This window comes from Convolutriloba macropyga, chromosome 7 (assembly GCF_964194025.1).
Source record: "Convolutriloba macropyga chromosome 7, txConMacr16.3, whole genome shotgun sequence".
Lineage (NCBI taxonomy): Eukaryota > Metazoa > Xenacoelomorpha > Acoela > Convolutidae > Convolutriloba > Convolutriloba macropyga.
In genome coordinates, this window is record NC_134474.1 from 67,357,613 (window position 1) to 67,377,494 (window position 19,882).

At 38.5% G+C, this 19,882-nt stretch overlaps 1 protein-coding gene across 1 annotated transcript in view; it reads right to left on the bottom strand.

The window, feature by feature from the left end:
• Positions 1–16,437, bottom strand: part of LOC142343278 (uncharacterized) — a 42,359-nt gene extending 25,922 nt beyond the window's left edge. The window contains exons 1-5 of the mRNA XM_075395069.1: positions 16,273–16,437; positions 15,145–15,310; positions 14,627–14,828; positions 14,037–14,245; positions 13,495–13,706 (exon numbers count right to left, since the gene is read on the bottom strand). Of these exons, the coding sequence (XP_075251184.1) occupies positions 13,495–13,706; positions 14,037–14,245; positions 14,627–14,828; positions 15,145–15,309 (788 nt within the window). The 5' untranslated portion in view covers position 15,310; positions 16,273–16,437. The remainder of the gene's footprint in view (positions 1–13,494; positions 13,707–14,036; positions 14,246–14,626; positions 14,829–15,144; positions 15,311–16,272) is intronic.
• Positions 16,438–19,882: the final 3,445 nt, after the last annotated feature.

Genomic DNA, 19,882 nt, shown 5'->3' on the forward strand with positions numbered 1-19,882 from the left:
AGGGATGAGCATGGGGGTAAGGCGGGTGGGAGCCAGTTTGCGGGGTTACGGGTGAAGTGAGGTGGGGCGGAAATTTCTGAGGACAAAACTGCATACAAAATTGCATAGCAGGACTAATGTAATTGCTACAAACTTCATTTCAAAGCAATTAATCATACCAAGGGGATTCAGAAATGTGAGTTCACACATAATGTTCGGACCCCGCTCAACTACGATTCCTACATAATTGTCTACTAAATGAAGAAGAGAAAATTTTCGTTCAAACTTTGCTCAGAAATAATCTGTGTAAGCAATTAATAAACCGCTTCGAGCTCAAATTACCAAACAAATTATAAATAATGTCCAATTAAGGAGACTAAGACGCAAGACACAGTGAAATCAAATTGAAACCAATCATTAATCCAGAACTCTTTTTCATCGCTTTCTATCTATTTTAAAAGATAAAAAAGACAAGATTCAGAGAAAAACTCAACAAAATGACTAATAAATTGACCTCAAAAATTGTACAGATATAGCAGGCATTCGAAAGATGACAAAGCAAGCGCTAAATTTCTGCCAACACTCGACTTAGTAAAATCAATTCTACACACTGAAGAAGAGAGCGTAAAAATAATAAAAACACAAATAAAAGTTTGCATTGATTGCAAAGAACTTGACCTTCCCTTCAAATCCAAGTTCTCCCACTTCTCCATACGCAACTTCAATCAACTGACAACTTTAGCGTGTGTATTTTGAGCCTTTCCTGTTGAAAAGGAAACCATATTTTATACAATTACTTCCCCTATAATTGACGTGGCTCGGAGACAACAGTTTTCCCATTTTCTACAACCACCGACTTCAATATGAGGTCGATTTTCTTTCCCATTTTATCAAATATCTCATCAGCAAAAACCCAAGTTGATGACTTAATGCAGTACTTAGCAGCTAATAACTGGTCACAATTTTGACACAATTCTCTATAATCAAGTTGAACAGTTGATATCATTAACGAGATGAGAACAAGTAAGAGTTAGTAACTCCTGCCAGTCGGACTGAAGCCTCAACACAGTATTATTAAATCAGTGACGTCTTATTCTTCATTTTTCATTGAACTCAAATTTTCTACAAAATGAAGAATAGATAGAAAATTTTTGTTCTTACTTTGCTCAGAAATAATCTGTGTAAGCATTTAATAAACCGCTTCAAGCTCAAATTACCAAACAAACTATAAATAATGTCCAATTAAGGAGAAAAAAGAGGCAAGACAGTGAAATCAACTAGAAAACAAGAATTAATCCAAAATTCATCCATTTTATCATCGCTTTCTATCTATTTCAAAAGAAAATAAAAGTCAAAAAGATTCAGAAAAAAAACTCAACAAAATGACTTACAAACTGACCTCAAAAATTGCACATATATAGCAGTCATTCGAAAGATGACAAATCAAACGCTATTTTTGTGCCAACATTCGACTTAGTAAAATCAATTTTACACACTGAAGAAGAGCATAAAAATAATAATAAAGAACAAGTAAAAGTTACACAGATTGCGAAGAACAACTTGACCTTCCCTTCAAATCCAAGTCTCCCACTTCACCATACTCAATTTCATTCAACTGGCAACTTTCGGTTGTGTAATTTGAGCCTTTCCTGTTGAAAAGGAAGGCCATAGTTAATACAATTACTTCCCCTTGAAATGACGTGGCTCGGGGACAACAGCTTTCCAATTTGAAAATTTAGTTCCCATTTGAAAGCCTACTTGAAAACTTAACGCAGTACTCAGCAGCAGTTGAAATCACTAACAAGTTTAATAGTTGAAATCATTAACGAGATGAGAACCAGTAAGAGTTAGTAACTCCTCCGAAATGGACTGAAGCCTCGACACAGTATTAATAATACCGGTGACGTCTTTCTCTTCCTTCTCAAATTGAACTCAAATTTTCGCAAATCCGTTTTGATCCTACATGCTTCAGTTTTTCTGTCTCGTTCTAAAAAATTTCTGTAAGGTAAACCTGTTCAGTTTGGCGCCTTGTTTTTACTAGAAATTGAATCTTCTTTCTCTCGGAATGATTTTTATAACGATTGCAATTTAGTCAACGTTTCAAACACCCCTTTCTTAGTCTCGATGGCTTTCCTCAATGACTCCAATTTTAAGCTTCGGGAGATCGCCAATAGATTTTGAGCAAAACGTGACGTCGCACGAGGCAATACTGATTCTGATGTTGCTGACAAAGTAGGGGTTCTTGGCTTTCAAAGTTAAGACTTGGTGGCTTCCTCCGATATGGTGTCCTACACAAATCACAGAGCAATTCTCTCGTTTGCGCTCCCTTCCGAGTTAGAACAAGTTTCACAAGAGTAAAAATTAGCTTCAGTTTCACCACAAAAAGAGCAAACACTTCTCATTATAAATTAACAAATAACCGAAAAAATCAAGATTGATAAATCACCAAGTGATTGATCAAGAATTGATATGAAATCAATCATTCGAACAAACGGCTTGAAAACATGTCATTTCTTCAAAGCAAATGAAATTAAACGTAACCAACTATCGAAGAATGACTTTCAGACAAGCAACAGGGTCTCCGGGACGTGTTGCTTTTAGACTGCTTAATTGGTTAATTGAGAAAACAAAAAATGCTGTTAGTTGACAAGTTTGATTATGACAACCGCTGAGCTCTAAGAAGGCCGAGCCATTTGACTGCATGAAGCCTTATTTTTTAAGATAATTTGGACAAGGCAAAATCAAAAATAAGTGTCAATTAATTAGGGGAAACCAAATGCCCTAATTTAATGTCCCACGTTGTTAAGAATCAATTGCTCGGCCCTTAATTTGAAAAGAAATTACAACTGCATAACTCGAGGACGTCATTGATCGCAAAAAGAAATTCGTACCCAAATAGTATAACCGACAAAATTGGCGTCCAAGAGTAGGGTTGAAGTATAAAGGCTTTTTTCTAAAATCATTATTAAAATAAGAAACATTAATTTCAAAGTAAGAAAAATACGACGTCCTAAGAGAGGGTCAAGGAAGTCTCTAGATTTTAATAATTTCAAACGAGACTTTATAGTGCCCGATTAGGGGTGAAGAATTTTACTATTTCACTTTACGATCAGGATTGAGCACAAAAAATTCGAAAACAGATAAAAGACGGCTCGGTAAGGTACGATCGCACATAATGTTCCGATCCCACTCAAATACATTTTTGAGTTAATTGTCTACCAAATGAGGAACAGACAGAAAACATTCAAAAATACATTCAATGATTCTCATTTTACCAGAAGATATGGCATCTGTCTCTATAGGGAATAATAAAAAAGAAAAACAAAAGGCGAAGATAAAAAAATACGTTTATCCTTATTGAAAACAATTAAAATCTAAGTCACGAAAAAATTAGCTACTAACAGAAATCATTAATAGGCCCCATTTTGCCTACACACGACGCAATTGAGAACTGTCATTATCCACAATGACATGCGACAACAAAAAAAAGAAATACAGGCAAAAACCAAAGAGTCAAACAAATTTTGAGAGAAAACGGTGTCGAAGCCTAAAAAATCAATCTAATAACTAAAAACAATAGATGTAATCAATTGAGCGTTCTTTCAACGTGATGTGATTTGTCATTAATGTTTCATTAGGGTATTAATCGGACTGGACATCAAAAAGCAACCTCAGCAAAAAAATTTGAAAATGTCCACAACTAAAGTTTTGGAAACTCGTAGTACCAAAGCCATTAAACCATTATTTAAATGATAGAACAACAATGAAGACTACATTCTAACTCACTTGAAACAAAAACTCTCACTTTACTGAGACTAACCTAAAAGATGCAGAAAAAAGATGGAAAACGATGAGACTAAAACTAGCCTTTCTAACGCTGCCCGGCTGTCATTGTACCAAAAGTGCGTAATAGCTATTTTGGCAAACAAAGATTTTGAAATCAAAAAACATAAAACGACTAATGTCAGAAGAATTGCGCTCGAACGACAGGCGGGTGGAAAATCATTTAACCCCACCAGTATTCGAACTAGTGACCTCCCACTTCATAACCATATGCTCTGCCGACTGCGCTATTTGGTCTTGTTTTTGCTATGCTGCAACCGACTTTATATTAGCAACAAGCTTTAATTCAGAATGAGAGCAATAGAGATCACTCAAAAATGAAGAACGAAGGCGTGAAAAAGTCACTTGAGAAGTCAAAGAGTGTTCTAAAAGAAAGCGCAAAAGGGTCAAGCAAAAAATTTGCATAAAAAAGACCAACACGTTTACAATAATTGCTATGAACTTCGTTCAAGAGCAATTAATAATTTACGCATTTTAATAATTATCGATTGAAAGCAGCGAAAGGCCGCTAAAATGTTATTTCCAGAACATTTTCTTAGAAACCAGAGGTAAAAAATAGTCCTCATCTGAGTATGGGAAGCTTGCTCCAACCGTGTTTATGTCCGTACTACCGGTCTATTTGGACAGAGGGCATATATTAAGACAAAGCGCCAAATATGCATAAATGTTGCCATTTTTCATTAAAAAATCATTCGGCGAAAGACTTTGCTCAAACAATTTAGCAGTTCTATTTTATTTTTCAAACGTAGAGCCACTGAGACTATTGGTAACAATTTGATCTTATTTTTTAGAAAAAATGATCAAAACTTTACAAAAAATGTGAGAACAGCGTAAGTGATGTGTTATCTTTTCTTTAGTCTGATCCGCTTTCAGAGACAACGACTGATTTTCAAGAGTTTATTTTGCTGTATGTTCTTCTATAATCTTGTATGCTTGTTAAATAATAGCTTAAAGGTGTGGTTTATACCCGCATTTACTATCAAAGTTAAGAGTGGCACGATGAAACTCATGTATGATAATGAATAAAAAGGTTTGGCATTGAAAGTCATGAAAAATCAAAGTTAAAGATATGGCTTTTACAGCGATTATGAATATGAACTCAATAAATTTGAACTAAATAACAAGGGGAAGGATTGGGGCGCTAAACGGTTACGGACCGTTTACACTCCGGCAAGCAACAACAAAACTTAGCAAACAAATTTATCAGAAAAGAACAAAATAATTGACATCAGAAATTCAAATTTACTGCCTCAAAAGTTTCCGCTTAAGTGAGTTCTATGCATCAATTTGACATGATTGAAGGAGTATTCATTCATCCTCCGCGGCCAACGAAGAAGAAGAATCATTGTCAGTTTCAAACACTTTGCCCAATCTCACTGCGGGACGTAGCACCATGCCAGTACTGGTCTTGATGTCGAAGCTTCTTGCCACTCCATCTCTACTCACATGTGCTTTGACGATCCGACCAATGGGCCAAATTCCTCGGGGTGTAAAATCTTTGTAGAGCCAAACAACATCGTCTTCCTTGAGCTCAGCGTTGGCTTGCTGCCATTTTGTCCGTCTGTTAAGTTCCGGTACAAATTCTTTGAGAAGACGAGACCAATAGTGGTCCAAAAGGGTCTGTGACTCCTTGAAGTCTTTAATTGAAAACCGGGTTCTGTTGTTTCCCAGAGGTTTTAGGCAGAAGTGGCGTCTCCTCATTAGGAAATGATTCGGTGTTAATGGTTCCTCGTCGGTCAAAGTGCTCCCAACATGCGTCAGTCGGCGTGAATTAAGAATTCCTTCTGCCTCCGCTACGACTGTATGGAAGACTGAAAAGTTTAGTCGGCGGCTTCCGAGGACAGCAAGTAGGCTTCGTTTAGCCGACTGGATAAGTCGTTCCCAAACCCCTCCGAAGTGCAGTGCCAGAGGTGGGTTGAACGTCCACTGGATGTTCTGTTGGGCCAGCTGGAGACGTATGTAATTGATGTCTGGTTTGTAATTTTCCTGAAAATTGAGTTTCATTGCCTGGTTAGCTCCAACAAAGTTTTTCCCGTTGTCCGAAACAATGACATCAGGGTATCCTCGTCTGGATACAAAACGTCGAATAGCCATCAGTAGACAGTCAGTAGAGAGGTCCTCACAAACTTCCAAGTGCACTGCTCGTGTGACCAAGCATGTAAACATGCAGACATAATTGAGTTCTGTCTGGGTTCTGGATTTTTCAATGTGAAAGGGACCGAACATGTCCATTCCAGTATTCACAAATGGGTAGAGTTTGGAGAGCTCCGGAAAGCGAAATTTTGGTAGAGGAGCCATATTCGGTCTGACATTGTCTGCTCGCCAGCGTCTGCAGATGAAGCAGTACTTCCCTAAAGTTCTTAGAGCTCTGCGGATTCCAACTATCATGAACGTTGCTTGGATATGTGCACGAACATGTTCAATGCCATGATGCCCGCAGTCGTGATGTGCTTTCTCAATAAGCAGTTTGGCAACTCTGCACTTGCTGTGGAGTATCACCGGATGTTTGCTCTGAAAAGACAATCCAGATTTCTGAATTCGTCCCTCAACCCTAAGTAGTCCGTCGCTATCCAGAAAGGGTGTACATGGAGCCTTGTTTTCGTCAGCCGCGAAGTCGTCCAAGTCGCAAGGTACGTCGCGTTTGATCAACCTCTTCAGTACGCGCACTGCTCGAAACTCTGTTCTAATTGCGCCAAGGAGTCTAGGCCAATTTGAAAATCTGTTTGGATCTACCAACGGTTTTTCACTGGTCTTGACATCAACTTGAGTGGCGTATGTTTGAGCTATTTTGTCACCGGAGAATGTCCACTCGCTCTCAGGTTTGATCAGGAAAGAAGGTGCTGTTATCCACAATTTTTGAAGATCGCATGGAGCTAGACCTCTGGTACTATGATCATCCGAGTTCATTTTTCCTGGTACGTGTCGCCAGTCGTCTTTGTTGGAGTTCTCAGCAATTTAGTTGAGCCTATTTGCGATGTAAATCTTCTGTCGATCCTTTGATTTGATCCAGCTGACTACTGCTGTGCTGTCGGTCCAAATTTTTTGCTCTTCACATCTATTGTCATCTCGGTCTCACAGAAGCCTGCTAGTTCTGCTCCCAGTGTAGCTGCTTCGAGCTCCAATTTGGGAATGCTCATCTGTTTGATTGGTGCCACCTTGGACTTGCTGATGACGTAGTGGGTAGCTATTGAGCCGTCAGCGGACATTGTCCTCAGGTACACCACTGCTGATACTGCTGAAAGTGAAGCGTCTGTGAAGGTGTGCCACTCGTGAGTTCCATCGACGTTGGGAAATAGACATCTGGGGATTTGAATTGAAGGCATATTATGGAAGTCTTCCATCCATTGCTGAATTTCGTCGTAATGTTCCTTTGATAGTAGCTGGTCCCAATTGTGTCCTTGTTTGACGACTTTTTGCAAGATGCATCTCAGTCGAATTGCAAAAGGCGAGATTATTCCAATGGGATCAAACAAAGAAGCAGCCATTGAGAGAAGCTTTCTCTGTGTGATATTCTCTCTTTCATAGCTCAGTTTGGGTTTCGCAAAAAGAAGTTGATCGGATTCAGGGTTCCATGTTTGACCAAGTATCCTTTGTAACTTTAGAACTCCAATTCTGTCTTCCTCAGGAATCTTTTGCAGCACAGCAGGGTTAATGCTGAGAAACTTGGTGAGGTTGAATCCCCCTGTTTTGACAACATGTTTTAGCTCAGTCGCTGTATTTGCTGCCTCTTCCTCTGTTGAGAATGTTTGAATGAAGTCATCCGTGTAGAATTCTTTTGTGATTGAGTCAAAGATTTTTGGATGTTCTTGTCTGTTATCGTTGGCGCACTTTTGCAGAACAAAAATTGCGCAGGCAGAACATGTTGCTCCAAAAATGAGTCGTTGGTATTTGGATGTCCTCTCCTGATCATTGTCGCTCCACAAGAAACGGAGAGCATCTTGGTCTTCTTCTCTGATTCCAACTTGCATGAACATAGCCTCTATGTCTGCTGTTACTGCGACCTTGTACTGACAAAACCGTACATGAAGTCCATGTAGATTGCACAAAAGGTCCGGTCCCGTTAGCAGTGCATCGTTCAAAGAAACCCTTTTGTATTTTGAGGCTGCATTTGTCACTCGTCTTATCTTGTCTGGTTTTTGCTTGTTGATGACGGGATGATGAGGTAGGTACCAAATGTTCTTTGCATCCTGGTTCGTAACAGCTGCTATGTATCCCTTATCCATATCATCAAAGATAGTGGTCATATATCTCTGTTTCAGTTGGTTGTCTCTCTTTAATCGCTTCTGCAGGGCGTGCCACTGAACCCTTGCCATGAAGTAGTTGTTGGGTAGCGTGACGTTTTCTCGCCAAGGGAGTCCAATCTCATATCTTTCCCCGTTGTGATGTGTGGTCTCTGCCAAAGTCTTTATTGCCTTCTGGTCTTCTTCATTGTGTCCCTTCGTAGAACCCTGACTAAAGTTGACACCTTCAAAGGTCCAAAAAATATGTAGAAGATGTTCGTCCGGGTCGTCACTACCTCGCTTGAGATGGTTGAAAAGAGTGATGTTGTGGTTGCTGCTTCCTTTGTGGTTTGGTTGAAAGTACTCTTGTGGCACAGGGCCTGCCAAAGTCCATCCTAACGTGTGTTGACTCCGTAGGGTGTTCCTGGTTTGCCGGTAGTGAAATGTCTTGGAACAGTAATCAGAAAAGCATCTGCCCCTATGAGTATTCCAAATTTGTTGTCACAAATTTGTGGGAAGTTGATTTCTGCCAAATGATCATGGTCTCTACAAAGTCTATTCAACATTTCTGTGGGGATAATTGGCATCTGGAACTGCTCAATGGAGGTTGCGTACACAGGAAGACTTCTCACCGGTTTTGAGCTGTGAAGTGAACCAATTCCAATCATGACATCAGCTGTTGTCACTGCGTGCTCCCCATGTAGCGAAGCTAGAGGAAGTTCTATATCTTTGGGGACTCTAATCCGAAGAGCATCAGCAATGTTTTGTGTGATCTGTGTATTATCACTTCCACTGTCCAAAAGTGCATAGGTCTCTATGTTGAAGTCTTTGTAGAAGAGCGTGACTGGTATTGCCTGTAGTTGAATAAAAGCTCTGACCCATGTGGGTTCCCGATTTCTGCTACAAGTGTGGTTTTGCACCCGTGGAAGTTTTGATGAATCATCATTCAGTTCGTTGCTAGTCACTGATTGAAAGTGAGTGTTACTTCTGTCATTAGTTTGCTGGGGATTGATGTGCTGCTGATTGGCAGTTTGATTCGAGTTGTTGTTTTCATAGCTTGGATTACGAGGGCTGAAACTGTTTTAATTGTATCCCTTTCTGTTGTTGGTATTTGGCGTGTTACTGGTTGTTGACGAAAGCTGAGACGTTGTATGATTGAAGTTTCTACCGTAGTTTGACTGCACCGGGTTGTTCGTGGATTGAAATCACCCTTTACTTGTTGCTTGGAAATCACTTCTCTGCAAAGTCCTGAAGTCGTCTCGATGGAGAGTTGAATGATGAAACCCATTGCATCTGTCTAAAAGACATCGAATCTTTGATTTACAAAATCCACTTTCATGTCTCTTCAAGCAATTGACACACAAGTTGTGATGCCTCACCAATTGCTGACGGTCAGCTACAGACTTGCTCAGGTATTCTTTGCAGCGACCAAGGTTGTGATCCCCAGAACATAGTTGACAACTTGAGCTGGCTTGAAAAAATATGTTGGAGTGTTTCTGGCCTTGGGAAAGCCGTTCAACCCGGTCTGTCCTTTGTGGGCTTTGTGGAGAGACATCCTCGCAAGCCTCTGCATATGTGCTTATCCAATCTGCAAAGTCAGCCAGATTTTGCTGCTCTATTCTCATGCTCCTTACATGTTGATTCCAGCGAATCGTCATTGGTGTTGTCAACTTCTCCTTGGCAACTTAAACTACCGCAGAAGCCTTCAGGTCCGATTCAAAAGGGTGAAGTCGAAAGGTCTGTACCAAACGTCTGAGGAAGGACGCAAAACTTAAAGCTGCTGGGATCATCCATTCTGGTCCTAGGCCATTGTTCAAGTTGTGTGAGGTACGCACTCACAACATGCTGCGGCTTTCCAAACTTTCTGATAAGTTCCTGAAGTGCCTCCTCATAGAAGTCTCCGTTGTAAGAGTAACCACAGATGAAGTCTTTTGCTTTGTGAGTTACCGAGTTTTGCAAGTATGTCATTTTCTGAACAGTTGAAAGAGCTGGATTGTCGTGAATGGTTGACTTGAAAACGCTGTACCATTGATGCCACATCAAAGGATCGCCTGAGAAATGGTCAAGACTAATCTTTGGTAGACTGAACGCATTCATCATTACTTGATGGTTGGTCCATTCAGAACTATGGGGTCGTTGTTGGAACTGTTGCTCAGAAAACTGTTGTGGCATGAAATTGAAGTGACGGTTGGTCTCTCCGTTGGGAGCATTCATCATTTTGTTTGTCTCTGGGAATGAGTGATCCATTTGACTACCGAGCAAATGACGTGACTGCTGCTGATCCCGCGGATAGTGATTGTCTGCAAAAGTTTGAGTGAAATTGTCAGGCATTGCTTGATGTTGAAATCCGGTTGCTAAACCGGAATTCCAGTACAGTCTCTGATGGTTGATCACTAGAAATATTGAGGGTAGCAAAACCTTGATTTCGGACATTCAAATCAACAATCGGGCAACTCTGAACCTGTTTCGCATCTTCACTGAAGCTGCGATGCTCCTGTATCTCACTGCTCTCTTTTGGTTTCTGTTGCTGAGCATTGTATTTCTCTACACTTGTTCTTTCTTTTTGAAGATCACGATGACTGTTTTTGAACGGTACACCATCATGGTCATCAGAACTGAACACCTCATTTCAGCTCGCAGCGTTTTCACCTGCATTTTGCATTGGCGTTTTACGTCTCATTCCGCTTGGTTGTTTACGTCTGCTTCCTGAAACAACCATCTTGCTGCGTATTTTGTTGGGTTCTTCCGAGGAGGTGTCGGAAGAGATGAACTTTGGATGGTTTGACCCATGAAGCAATCTAACTTTTTGTTTGGTTCTCAGCCATTTGCAATTTCTCCGTGCAGACTCTGCAGCAACAGTGTCGAACTCTTCTTGTGTCAACTGCTGTTCTATGAGTTCGTTACACATGCGATCAAGCTCCGCTTTTTGCTGTCGAAGTTCGTCAACGAACTCTTGGAGGTCTGTTGCTGCTTCTGTTTGTTGCATTTGTTCGTCGAGTAGGTCTTGTGCTGCTTCCCACTCAATGACTTTGAACTTCAAGAGTTGCATGAGTTGAGCCTTGGAGGTTGACTTTGTTTTGGTTTTGCTAGACATGGTTCTGGCTTTTCTCATTGGTTAATGGTTACTTTGTTTATGGTTGCACGATGACATTCACAAAAAACTTTATTGCACTATGAGTGTTATGAGTCACTGCACTTTTAGTTAGCACTTAAAATGTTGTTTGAACGCTTATTAATTGTTTTTTTTTGTATCTAAAAATAACTTGAATGCTATTTATACTGCTGTTGTGAACAGCTATTAATGGTTTGGTTGTCTTATGTTTTACCAAATCTTGCTTGAAAGCTGTTTTTTATTAAATTATATTATGCACGCTTTGCGCTGTGGGGAGGGTTTTGTCTGATCACGGTCGCAAAGAAACACCCTAACTTGGGGAGGATACAGTTTTACCTTTTAGAAAATTTTGTGCCTAGAAACAAAAACTTTTGCCCTTGCGTGTCAGCAGGTGCAAAACTGTAAATCAGAATCAGCTAGAGTATCTGTTTGAATGTAAGAAGGGCTTAATCAAACCCTGAAATTTTAAATGCTCTTTCGCTAGACTTAGGGTCAGAGAGTTTTAGCTGAACTAGAACGTGCTATAATCTAAGAAGGATCAGGCTTTGCTACCTATGTATATGTTCGACTATCCCCGTCGTCAGCCTATGCGTTGGTTCAAAAGAGAACCCGCAGCCTCACCCGCTCAGGCCCCAGTCAATCTTATTAGCAAATGTGGGACCTCTAGCCGCATGGACTAGAGAACTGCATTGAGCGGATTGCATCATAATGTTCGGAGTGCAATGAACGATGCAGGGGGAAGGTCATCGAACTGTAACTTACTTAGAAAGCCTGACAACCTAGAAATTTGAAGTGCTAAAATATCAGATGGAAAAAATCGATAGCACGTTTAATTCAGCTAGGTGGTGGGATTTTTTAAAGTTTTAGTGAAAAACTACAAGTCAGAAATTTTAAGTTGTCTGTATTGTGAGTCGATGGTTCGGTTTTAAAACCGCGGATGCGCAAAAATTTGTTATCTTTTCTTTAGTCTGATCCGCTTTCAAAGACAACGACTGATTTTCAAGAGTTTATTTTGCTGTATGTTCTTCTATAATCTTGTATGCTTGTTAAATAATATCTTACAAAGGTGTGGTTTATACCCGCATTTACTATCAAAGTTAAGTGTGGCACGGTGAAACTCATGTATGATAATGAATAAAAAGGTTTGGCATTGAAAGTCATGAAAAATCAAAGTTAAAGATATGGCTTTTACAGCGATTATGAATATGAACTCAATAAATTTGAACTAAATAACAAGGGGAAGGATTGGGGGGCTAAACGGTTACGGACCGTTTACATGATGCTAACGTTCACAAAAATTTAAACCCCCTTAACTCCTCGGAAAAAGCAAAATTCACAAGAAATCTTTAAATATTTTTAATTGGACATTCTCAGTACGATTTATCGCTCGGTGACTGAACAAAAAAAACAGTTGAACACATAGTTCCTCCCCCACTGAAGTAGCAACCTTATGTTCCAAATTATTCTGATAGCTTTCTCGATTTATTTTCCTCTGATTTGGTTTTTTGACACTAGCCTAACTTGAAGTAGTCTGATCTCTTGGATCAGAAAAATATAATTCGAAAGAGCCTGGCATACAACCCAACAACAATCATAAGTATTCCTCTACACAACCATCTCGCACCAACAGTTTAATGTCTCAAACATGCTAACCAACACCACCTGACTGTCAAAGTCAGAATGAGTCAGCATAAATCACTGTATCTTAACATCACTAGAAAACCATTTTAGATCTAATTCAGAGTTCTTAACAAGTCATTGCCCTTGAATCTTGATCGGCCGAGAATCTTGACTGAATTCTTTATTTGGATTCAAAGAGAATCAAGTTCTGGCTTGTCAAGATGTGAATCAAGTTTCATTTCAATGATGTTAGGGGGTCTATGCAGGTTCAACTATTGTGAAAATGGACCAGTACTGGATTCGAACCAGCATCTCTTACTTGCAAGCCTAGTATGCTATCCATTTACACCAACTGGTCTTAAGCTCTCGATCTTGGGCATCCCTTATAACCCGTTCTCTCGTTCTTTCTTATTCCTCAAGCCTTCATTTCTCTACGAAAGTATACGTTGAACAAATAGATCTTCTTGTTAAGTTATGTCAAGATTATCTTATGTACAATTTACATTAGGTTGTTCTCTTTCAACCTTCTAACAATTAGCTTATTCAATGTCTCAACATTATTATTCCTATAATCAATGTAGAAATTATTCGTATCCTTCATTTCTCTAGCCAAGTACACGTTGAACAAGTAGAACTTTTCTCCAGCTTATTTTATGCACAATATACATTAGGTTGTCCTCTCTCGATTTTCAAACAAATAAACAAATGAGGACTCCTCACTTGGGCGTCACTTTCTCAGCATTCATTTCTTCCTCATCATCATCCTCGTCATCGTCAAATTCATCATCGAGATCATCATCATCTTCCTCATCTTCAGAGTCTTCATCTTGTGGCTTGCTCTTTTTAGCAGGGGGTGGTTTCGCTGATGTGGCTGGTACTGCTACAGGTTTCTTATCAGCTTTACTATCCTCTTTCTTCTCCGAGAACGAAACCTAAACCACACTGTTCAAAGTTAGAAGTAAAGAGCTATAGCAATTGAAAACAAAATAGCCCGTTAGAACCTGTTTCAAAAAATTTAATGGGACTAAAGACGAAGAAGTTGCTACCTAAACAAATCGAAATTCCACTTTTGAATTCTATTCTTATTTTCAAACTAAATTTCAAATAAAGATAATGTTACGTTCGCTGTAACGGCGGTGGGGGCATAACGTACTGGGGGGGGGGCACAAATGGAAAAGCTCCATACAATTGGTACAAATCGAATAACAAATCTTAAATCTACTAATCAGTCAAACTTAGAGTCCTAATATTTACCAACAGACCTTTTTAGGTGGCTCCTGAGATGCTGTATGCTGCTGTAGTTGTTTCTTCTGCTTCTTAGCGTTAGTTGGAGCTACCTTCATTTCCTCCTCGCTGTCTTCTTCACTGCTTGTGGGATTGGCAACCTCTTCTGCTTCGTCATTGATGAAGGAATTGTCATACTCATCAACATCCGAGTCCGCAGCCATGTTGGCCACCATCGAATGCGTTCCTGTTAACGTCAAAAAATTATTTTTACGAAGGAAGCAAAGTTACAGTTTTTGAATGAGCTTTTATCTCGTTTCAAATTTATTCAAATATTTAATTATTCATATTGAGGACATTCAACACAACAAGTTATATGCAATATGTAATATAGTTTACTAAAATCTGGCTTTGTTGACTGCAGGGTTTTGACTCGGTTATCGTGTTTCGAGATTAATACCCAGGATCGAGTTTTTTAATCACATAATTATCCCCTCAAATACTCCATAAATCAAAATATAAACTGGAGGTGAGAAGTACAACCCGCTTTTACACATGCTCTATAGTTTTTCTAAAATACAAAAAAAAATGTACTTCTCATGGCAACGAAAAATTAATAACTACTGACCAAAGAGATATACAGGCCCAGTGCCCTTTGTGAGTGTGAACTGGACAGAAGCGTCTGACTTGAGGTTGAACACACAGTTGGGGGTGGATCCCTTTTTAAGTATGCACAACACCCCCTCTGTCTCCTCGTCCATATCATTGGCGAGGTTGCCACTCTCGTCCAAAGTGGGAATCATGTTCTGCTTGTATTTCACTGATATTACCTACAATAACACAGGCACGTCATACGAGACACCAAAACACGATACCGATGTTCACTCATGTGAAAGGCACAAACGTTCGGTTTTTTTCACTACGTGAACCAAGTTTTCGTGTTCGCTATACTGTGTGAACAAACTAACACATTTGAACCTGATACTGTTTGCAGACCCTATTGTTCCCCTAGGTGTTTTTATGCCCCCCCCCCATAAATTCACGTGTTGTTATATAGCATGATATGTGAAAATAAAATTTATATGCTAACTAAGCTGGGGAAGGGGCGAAACAGAATTGATCCTAAATTCTTTCTCTCAAACATACCTGAGCGTCGTTTGCATCTCCTCCATAACTAGCGTGTGAGAGTTGAAGAGTCTGTTGTATGTTGATGTCATCTTCCTGGGAGTTGTCATCGTCATCTGCAGGGTTCCATGTCACAGTGCTCTTCTCTTTACTCAACTCACTCGACCACAGAATGTGTTTCTCCATTCTAAATCAACAACACAACACATTAACAACATTCACACATTCACTCACAAATCTAGAATGATGAAATCGTTGTTTCACAGTTATTAGCTTTGAGATTAACTTTTGAGAATTCCAATGTGACTTGGCAAGTTTCTTGGTTATTATTATTCATTTACTCAAATTTACTCAAATTATTATTCATTTACTCATTATTATTATTACTCATTATTATTCATTATCATTACTCAATATTACTCATTATTATTATTATTGATAACGCGATCAGTTAATCGAATCGCCTGAGCAGCGTTTTTCACCATTTAAGCCAATGAATCCACAATTAGGTTTTCAAATTATGAGTTTATAAATCAACACATTAGTTAAGTGAAGCCTTCGGATAACCATCGCAGAAAAAAATCGGGTTCAAAGCTTTCTTTCTCTACCAACTGTTCCTCAATTCTATGAATAAATTTCATCGGAGAAAAATAGCATTGAGGGATTAACCCATAGAATTTAAACATCAAGTATACTATCGCAAAATTTATACAATCCAATCACCTGACTTAAGTAGTCATAACCTGCGACGAGGAAATTCCCCCGGTGTTGGGGGGGGGGGGGGGGTGGGGGCATTGCCCCGTGTTGGGGGGGGGGATAACATGGGACCTTAGTAGTCTCGAAGTTTTCAAAACTACCCCCTACTTTTCTGCACGCGGGACCAAAATGGCGTAAAAAAACAAACCCATAGTTGTTGCGCCTGGCTCAACCCTATTTGCTGAATATTTGCTATACTAACTACAGTATAGAGCACACGTAGATGACAAACGTAAAGAACAAGATTCTTCTTCAAAATTGTTGCGTCAATTCACGAGATGATTTTAGAAGATATCAATATAGACTCCTCTCATTATGGTGACCAAGTGAGGAAATTTAAGCTCAAATTTAAACTTGACATAGCATTACAAGTACTCTGATTAACGCGCTTACCTTTCAAGACGTCGAATAAAATACTGATTGAGTCAACTTCAATAGTAGAGAACCTCGGGGTTGTTGCGGATTGTCTGCCTTGTCTTGTCTTCCTTGCTCCTGTTTGAGTCCTTATTAAACTGGAGTATGTCGCTGGTGTTGTCTTCTACTTTTTAAATCAACACAACTCTGAAAGTTAAAAAAAGACAATTGATCTTGAGCTCTTACGTCAAATCTGGAACATGGTATACACTCCTGGTCAAGACTTGAAGAATCATTCAAAAAAATGAAAGTACTAAAGAGGAAAAAAACAATAACTTGAATATCTCCAAAAACGCCAACATTCTTACAACACTGCTTGATGATTATACATACACAAAAATGCGCATATATGCAACTATGTTTCCTCTAAATCAGTAAAAAGAATTTTCGAAACAGCTCCATTTATCTTAATGTATTATGATGTGATTGGCTTGATTAGGCCTTATAGTTTTGAACAAGGGTATTAAAAGAAATAGTAGTTGCCACAAGAGAGTTCCAGTAGCTTTGTACACCTGCAGTCAGTCTAAAAACGATAATGAAAAATTAGGACCGAAGAAAAGAAATTTCATTTTTTTAACTAATAGGATGTCAGATTTTGATTATAACTTATTCAGAAACTTGTATAAGTTGCGTTGTTTCTATTAGCTGACCTCAAATAACTTTTTCAATTAGAGTGACACATACTCAATGAACATTATCTCCTTCAAATAAAGTTGGCAAAATTCTCTTTGAGTGTAAGCAAGTCATTATTGAGAGTGGGGAAAGTTATATGTGACCAAAAGAGTGGGGGAAAAGGCATCACGAACTCAATTCTGTCGAAAATGCATGCATGAATAAACAAAAAATTAGATTTTACGTGATCGCGACGTCATATGATTTTAACAAGACCTTTGACGAAAAAAAAACATAGCAGGACAAGTCCTGAATTACAACCCAATGCTTGACTATGAATCAGAGGAACAACTCGCGAAGGCATATAACTGTACATGCAGGAAAATGCAAACAAAAGAATTCTAAAAAAAGAAATAACTCTCATTCTTCTTCCTTTAGAAAATCAGTAGTCCACTGAGTCTTTATTTAGATGGAGTTCTCTTTTATTTTTAATGTCAACGCATCTCTGGCATTCGAAAACAATTGTAACTCTAGTATTTATGCACAAAAAGAACAGTTATCGATTACAACATGAGAATGACTAATTTTAAAGTTTAAGAAAACACTCGCCCATTAGTCTTATAAGGCAAATTATTTTTAGCATTTGTTAAGTGGTTGTGGAAACAACCACATAAGCACTTATCTTGATAGAAAATTATTATCTTTATGACTAAAATTGCCATCAAATAGCCATAAACCGATTTCAAATTTAGTATCGAGCTTTGTATTTTTCCCATAGTAGCGAAAGTTGAACTACACTGATAGCAGTATTGATGTTTGCAATAACAGAAAACTGCGGAGCCTCCGCAATCAGACAAATATCAGATTTTTTTTACTTTTTGGGTAATTTTCAAGTCACAGTTCAGACTTCATCGCAATACTACCTCGCCACTCAAGTTATTTTGAATTCAGCACCTTCTATTCTTCTAGGTTTTCAAATCTTCTACAAAATTTTTAGAGTTTTTCGATTAATTAAACAATGAATTCATCTAACAGTCATGGCAATCTATGTCTACGGAACCTTTCCTGGATATAATAATTAAGTAAAAAAAACTACAGTAAAAATCTAAACAATTTTTTATCGACTCCCGAGGAGTATGGAACTGTGACCAGACTGAAGCGCGAACCATTACTGGCAGCACGTCAACTTCGCTGGACAAACGAATCTGAATTCAAAATCAAAAACCAGTCAGGCGGTCGCAACAACCGGCACCACTGACGTCTATACAAACAAAAAATGTCACGTACGCTTAAAGTGACACCACCAAGTACAATTTGACTAGAATGTTTGATTGGAATGCAAAATGAACCACAGAACAATTACAATTACAAATGCATCAAACAGTGTCTACTCGGGGGCGCTTTTCTATCAAAGACAGAAGCGTAACAATCAAAGGCATAATCGATTGATAGTTTTAAGATTGCTCCAACTAGACGCCTTTCGAATTCAAAGTTCACAGCACGTAACATTGTGGTTGCGGCTTTTCAAAAGTCAATTTAGTCAAAATTGGAGAATTGCTTGTTCAATTGTGCGCTTTTTGTTGCTTTTTTAACAACTTCGTGTACAAGTTAGTGGTGATAGTAGATCGAAAAATATCGATGAATGCGTTTAGTTGAGTGAATGTCAATTAAAAAGATTTGTTATGGCTTCGGATAAAGTGGATAGATTCATCCGGCGACATGACGCCACAAAACAGGCAAGAAACTATCTCTTTCTACTTAATTTTTCATAACCAATACTGATGTAATAATAAGCGCAGTCCTATCTCCTAAATTTCTCTTATCCGGACCAGAAACTCATGTAGTACAAACTATTACAAGCAAGACAAACAAAAGCTATTATTTAAGTATCCATAAGATAAAAAATTATTTAATCACGTTTATTTCGCTCTTCTTACTGTTTCTCTTAACACCATGAGATTAAAAACAAGCCAATTAATTAGGAAGTTAAGCAAGCCTCTTTTTTTCTACTTATAAAAGATTTTACGTGATCGCGACGTCATATGATTAAAAGAACTTTGACGAAAAAAAACATAGCAGGACAAGTCCTGAATTACATCCCAAGGCTTGACTATGAATTAGAGGAACAACTCGCAAAGGCATATAACTGTACATGCAGGAAAAGGCAAACAAAAGAATTCTAAAAAAATTACTCTCATTCTTCTTCCTTTAGAAAATCAGTAGTCCACTTTAAGTCTTTATTTAAATGAAGTTCTCTTTTACTTTTAATGTCAACGCAGCTCTGGCATTCGAAAACAATTGTAACTCTAGTATTTATGCACAAAAAGAACAGTTATCGATTACAACATGAGAATGACTAATTTTAAAGTTTAAGAAAACACTCGCCCATTTGTCTTATATGGCAAATTATTTTTAGAATTTGTTAAGTGATTGTGGAAACAACCACATAAGCACTTATCTTGATAGAAAATTATTATCTTTATGACTAAAATTGCCATCAAATAGCCATAAACCGAAATTAGTATCAAGCATTGTATTTTTCCCATAGTACCGAAAGGTGAACTACACTGATAGCAGTATTGATGTATGCAATAACAAAAAATTGCGGAGCCTCCGCAATCAGACAAATATCAGATTTTTTTCACTTTTTGGGAAATTTTTAAGTCACAGTTCAGACTTCATCGCAATAATACCTCGCGACTCAAGATATCTTGAATTCAGCACCTTTTATTCTTCTAAGTTTTCAAGTCTTCTACTAGAGTTTTTCGATTAATTAAACAAAGATTTCATCTAACACCCATGGCAATCTATGTCTACGGACCCTTTCCTGGATATAAGTAAAAAAAAACTACAGTAAAAATCTATACAATTTTTTATCGAGGCCCGAGGAGTATTGAACTGTGACCAGACTGAAGCGCGAATCATTACTGGCAGCATGTCAACTTCGCTGGACAAACGAATCTGAATTCAAAATCAA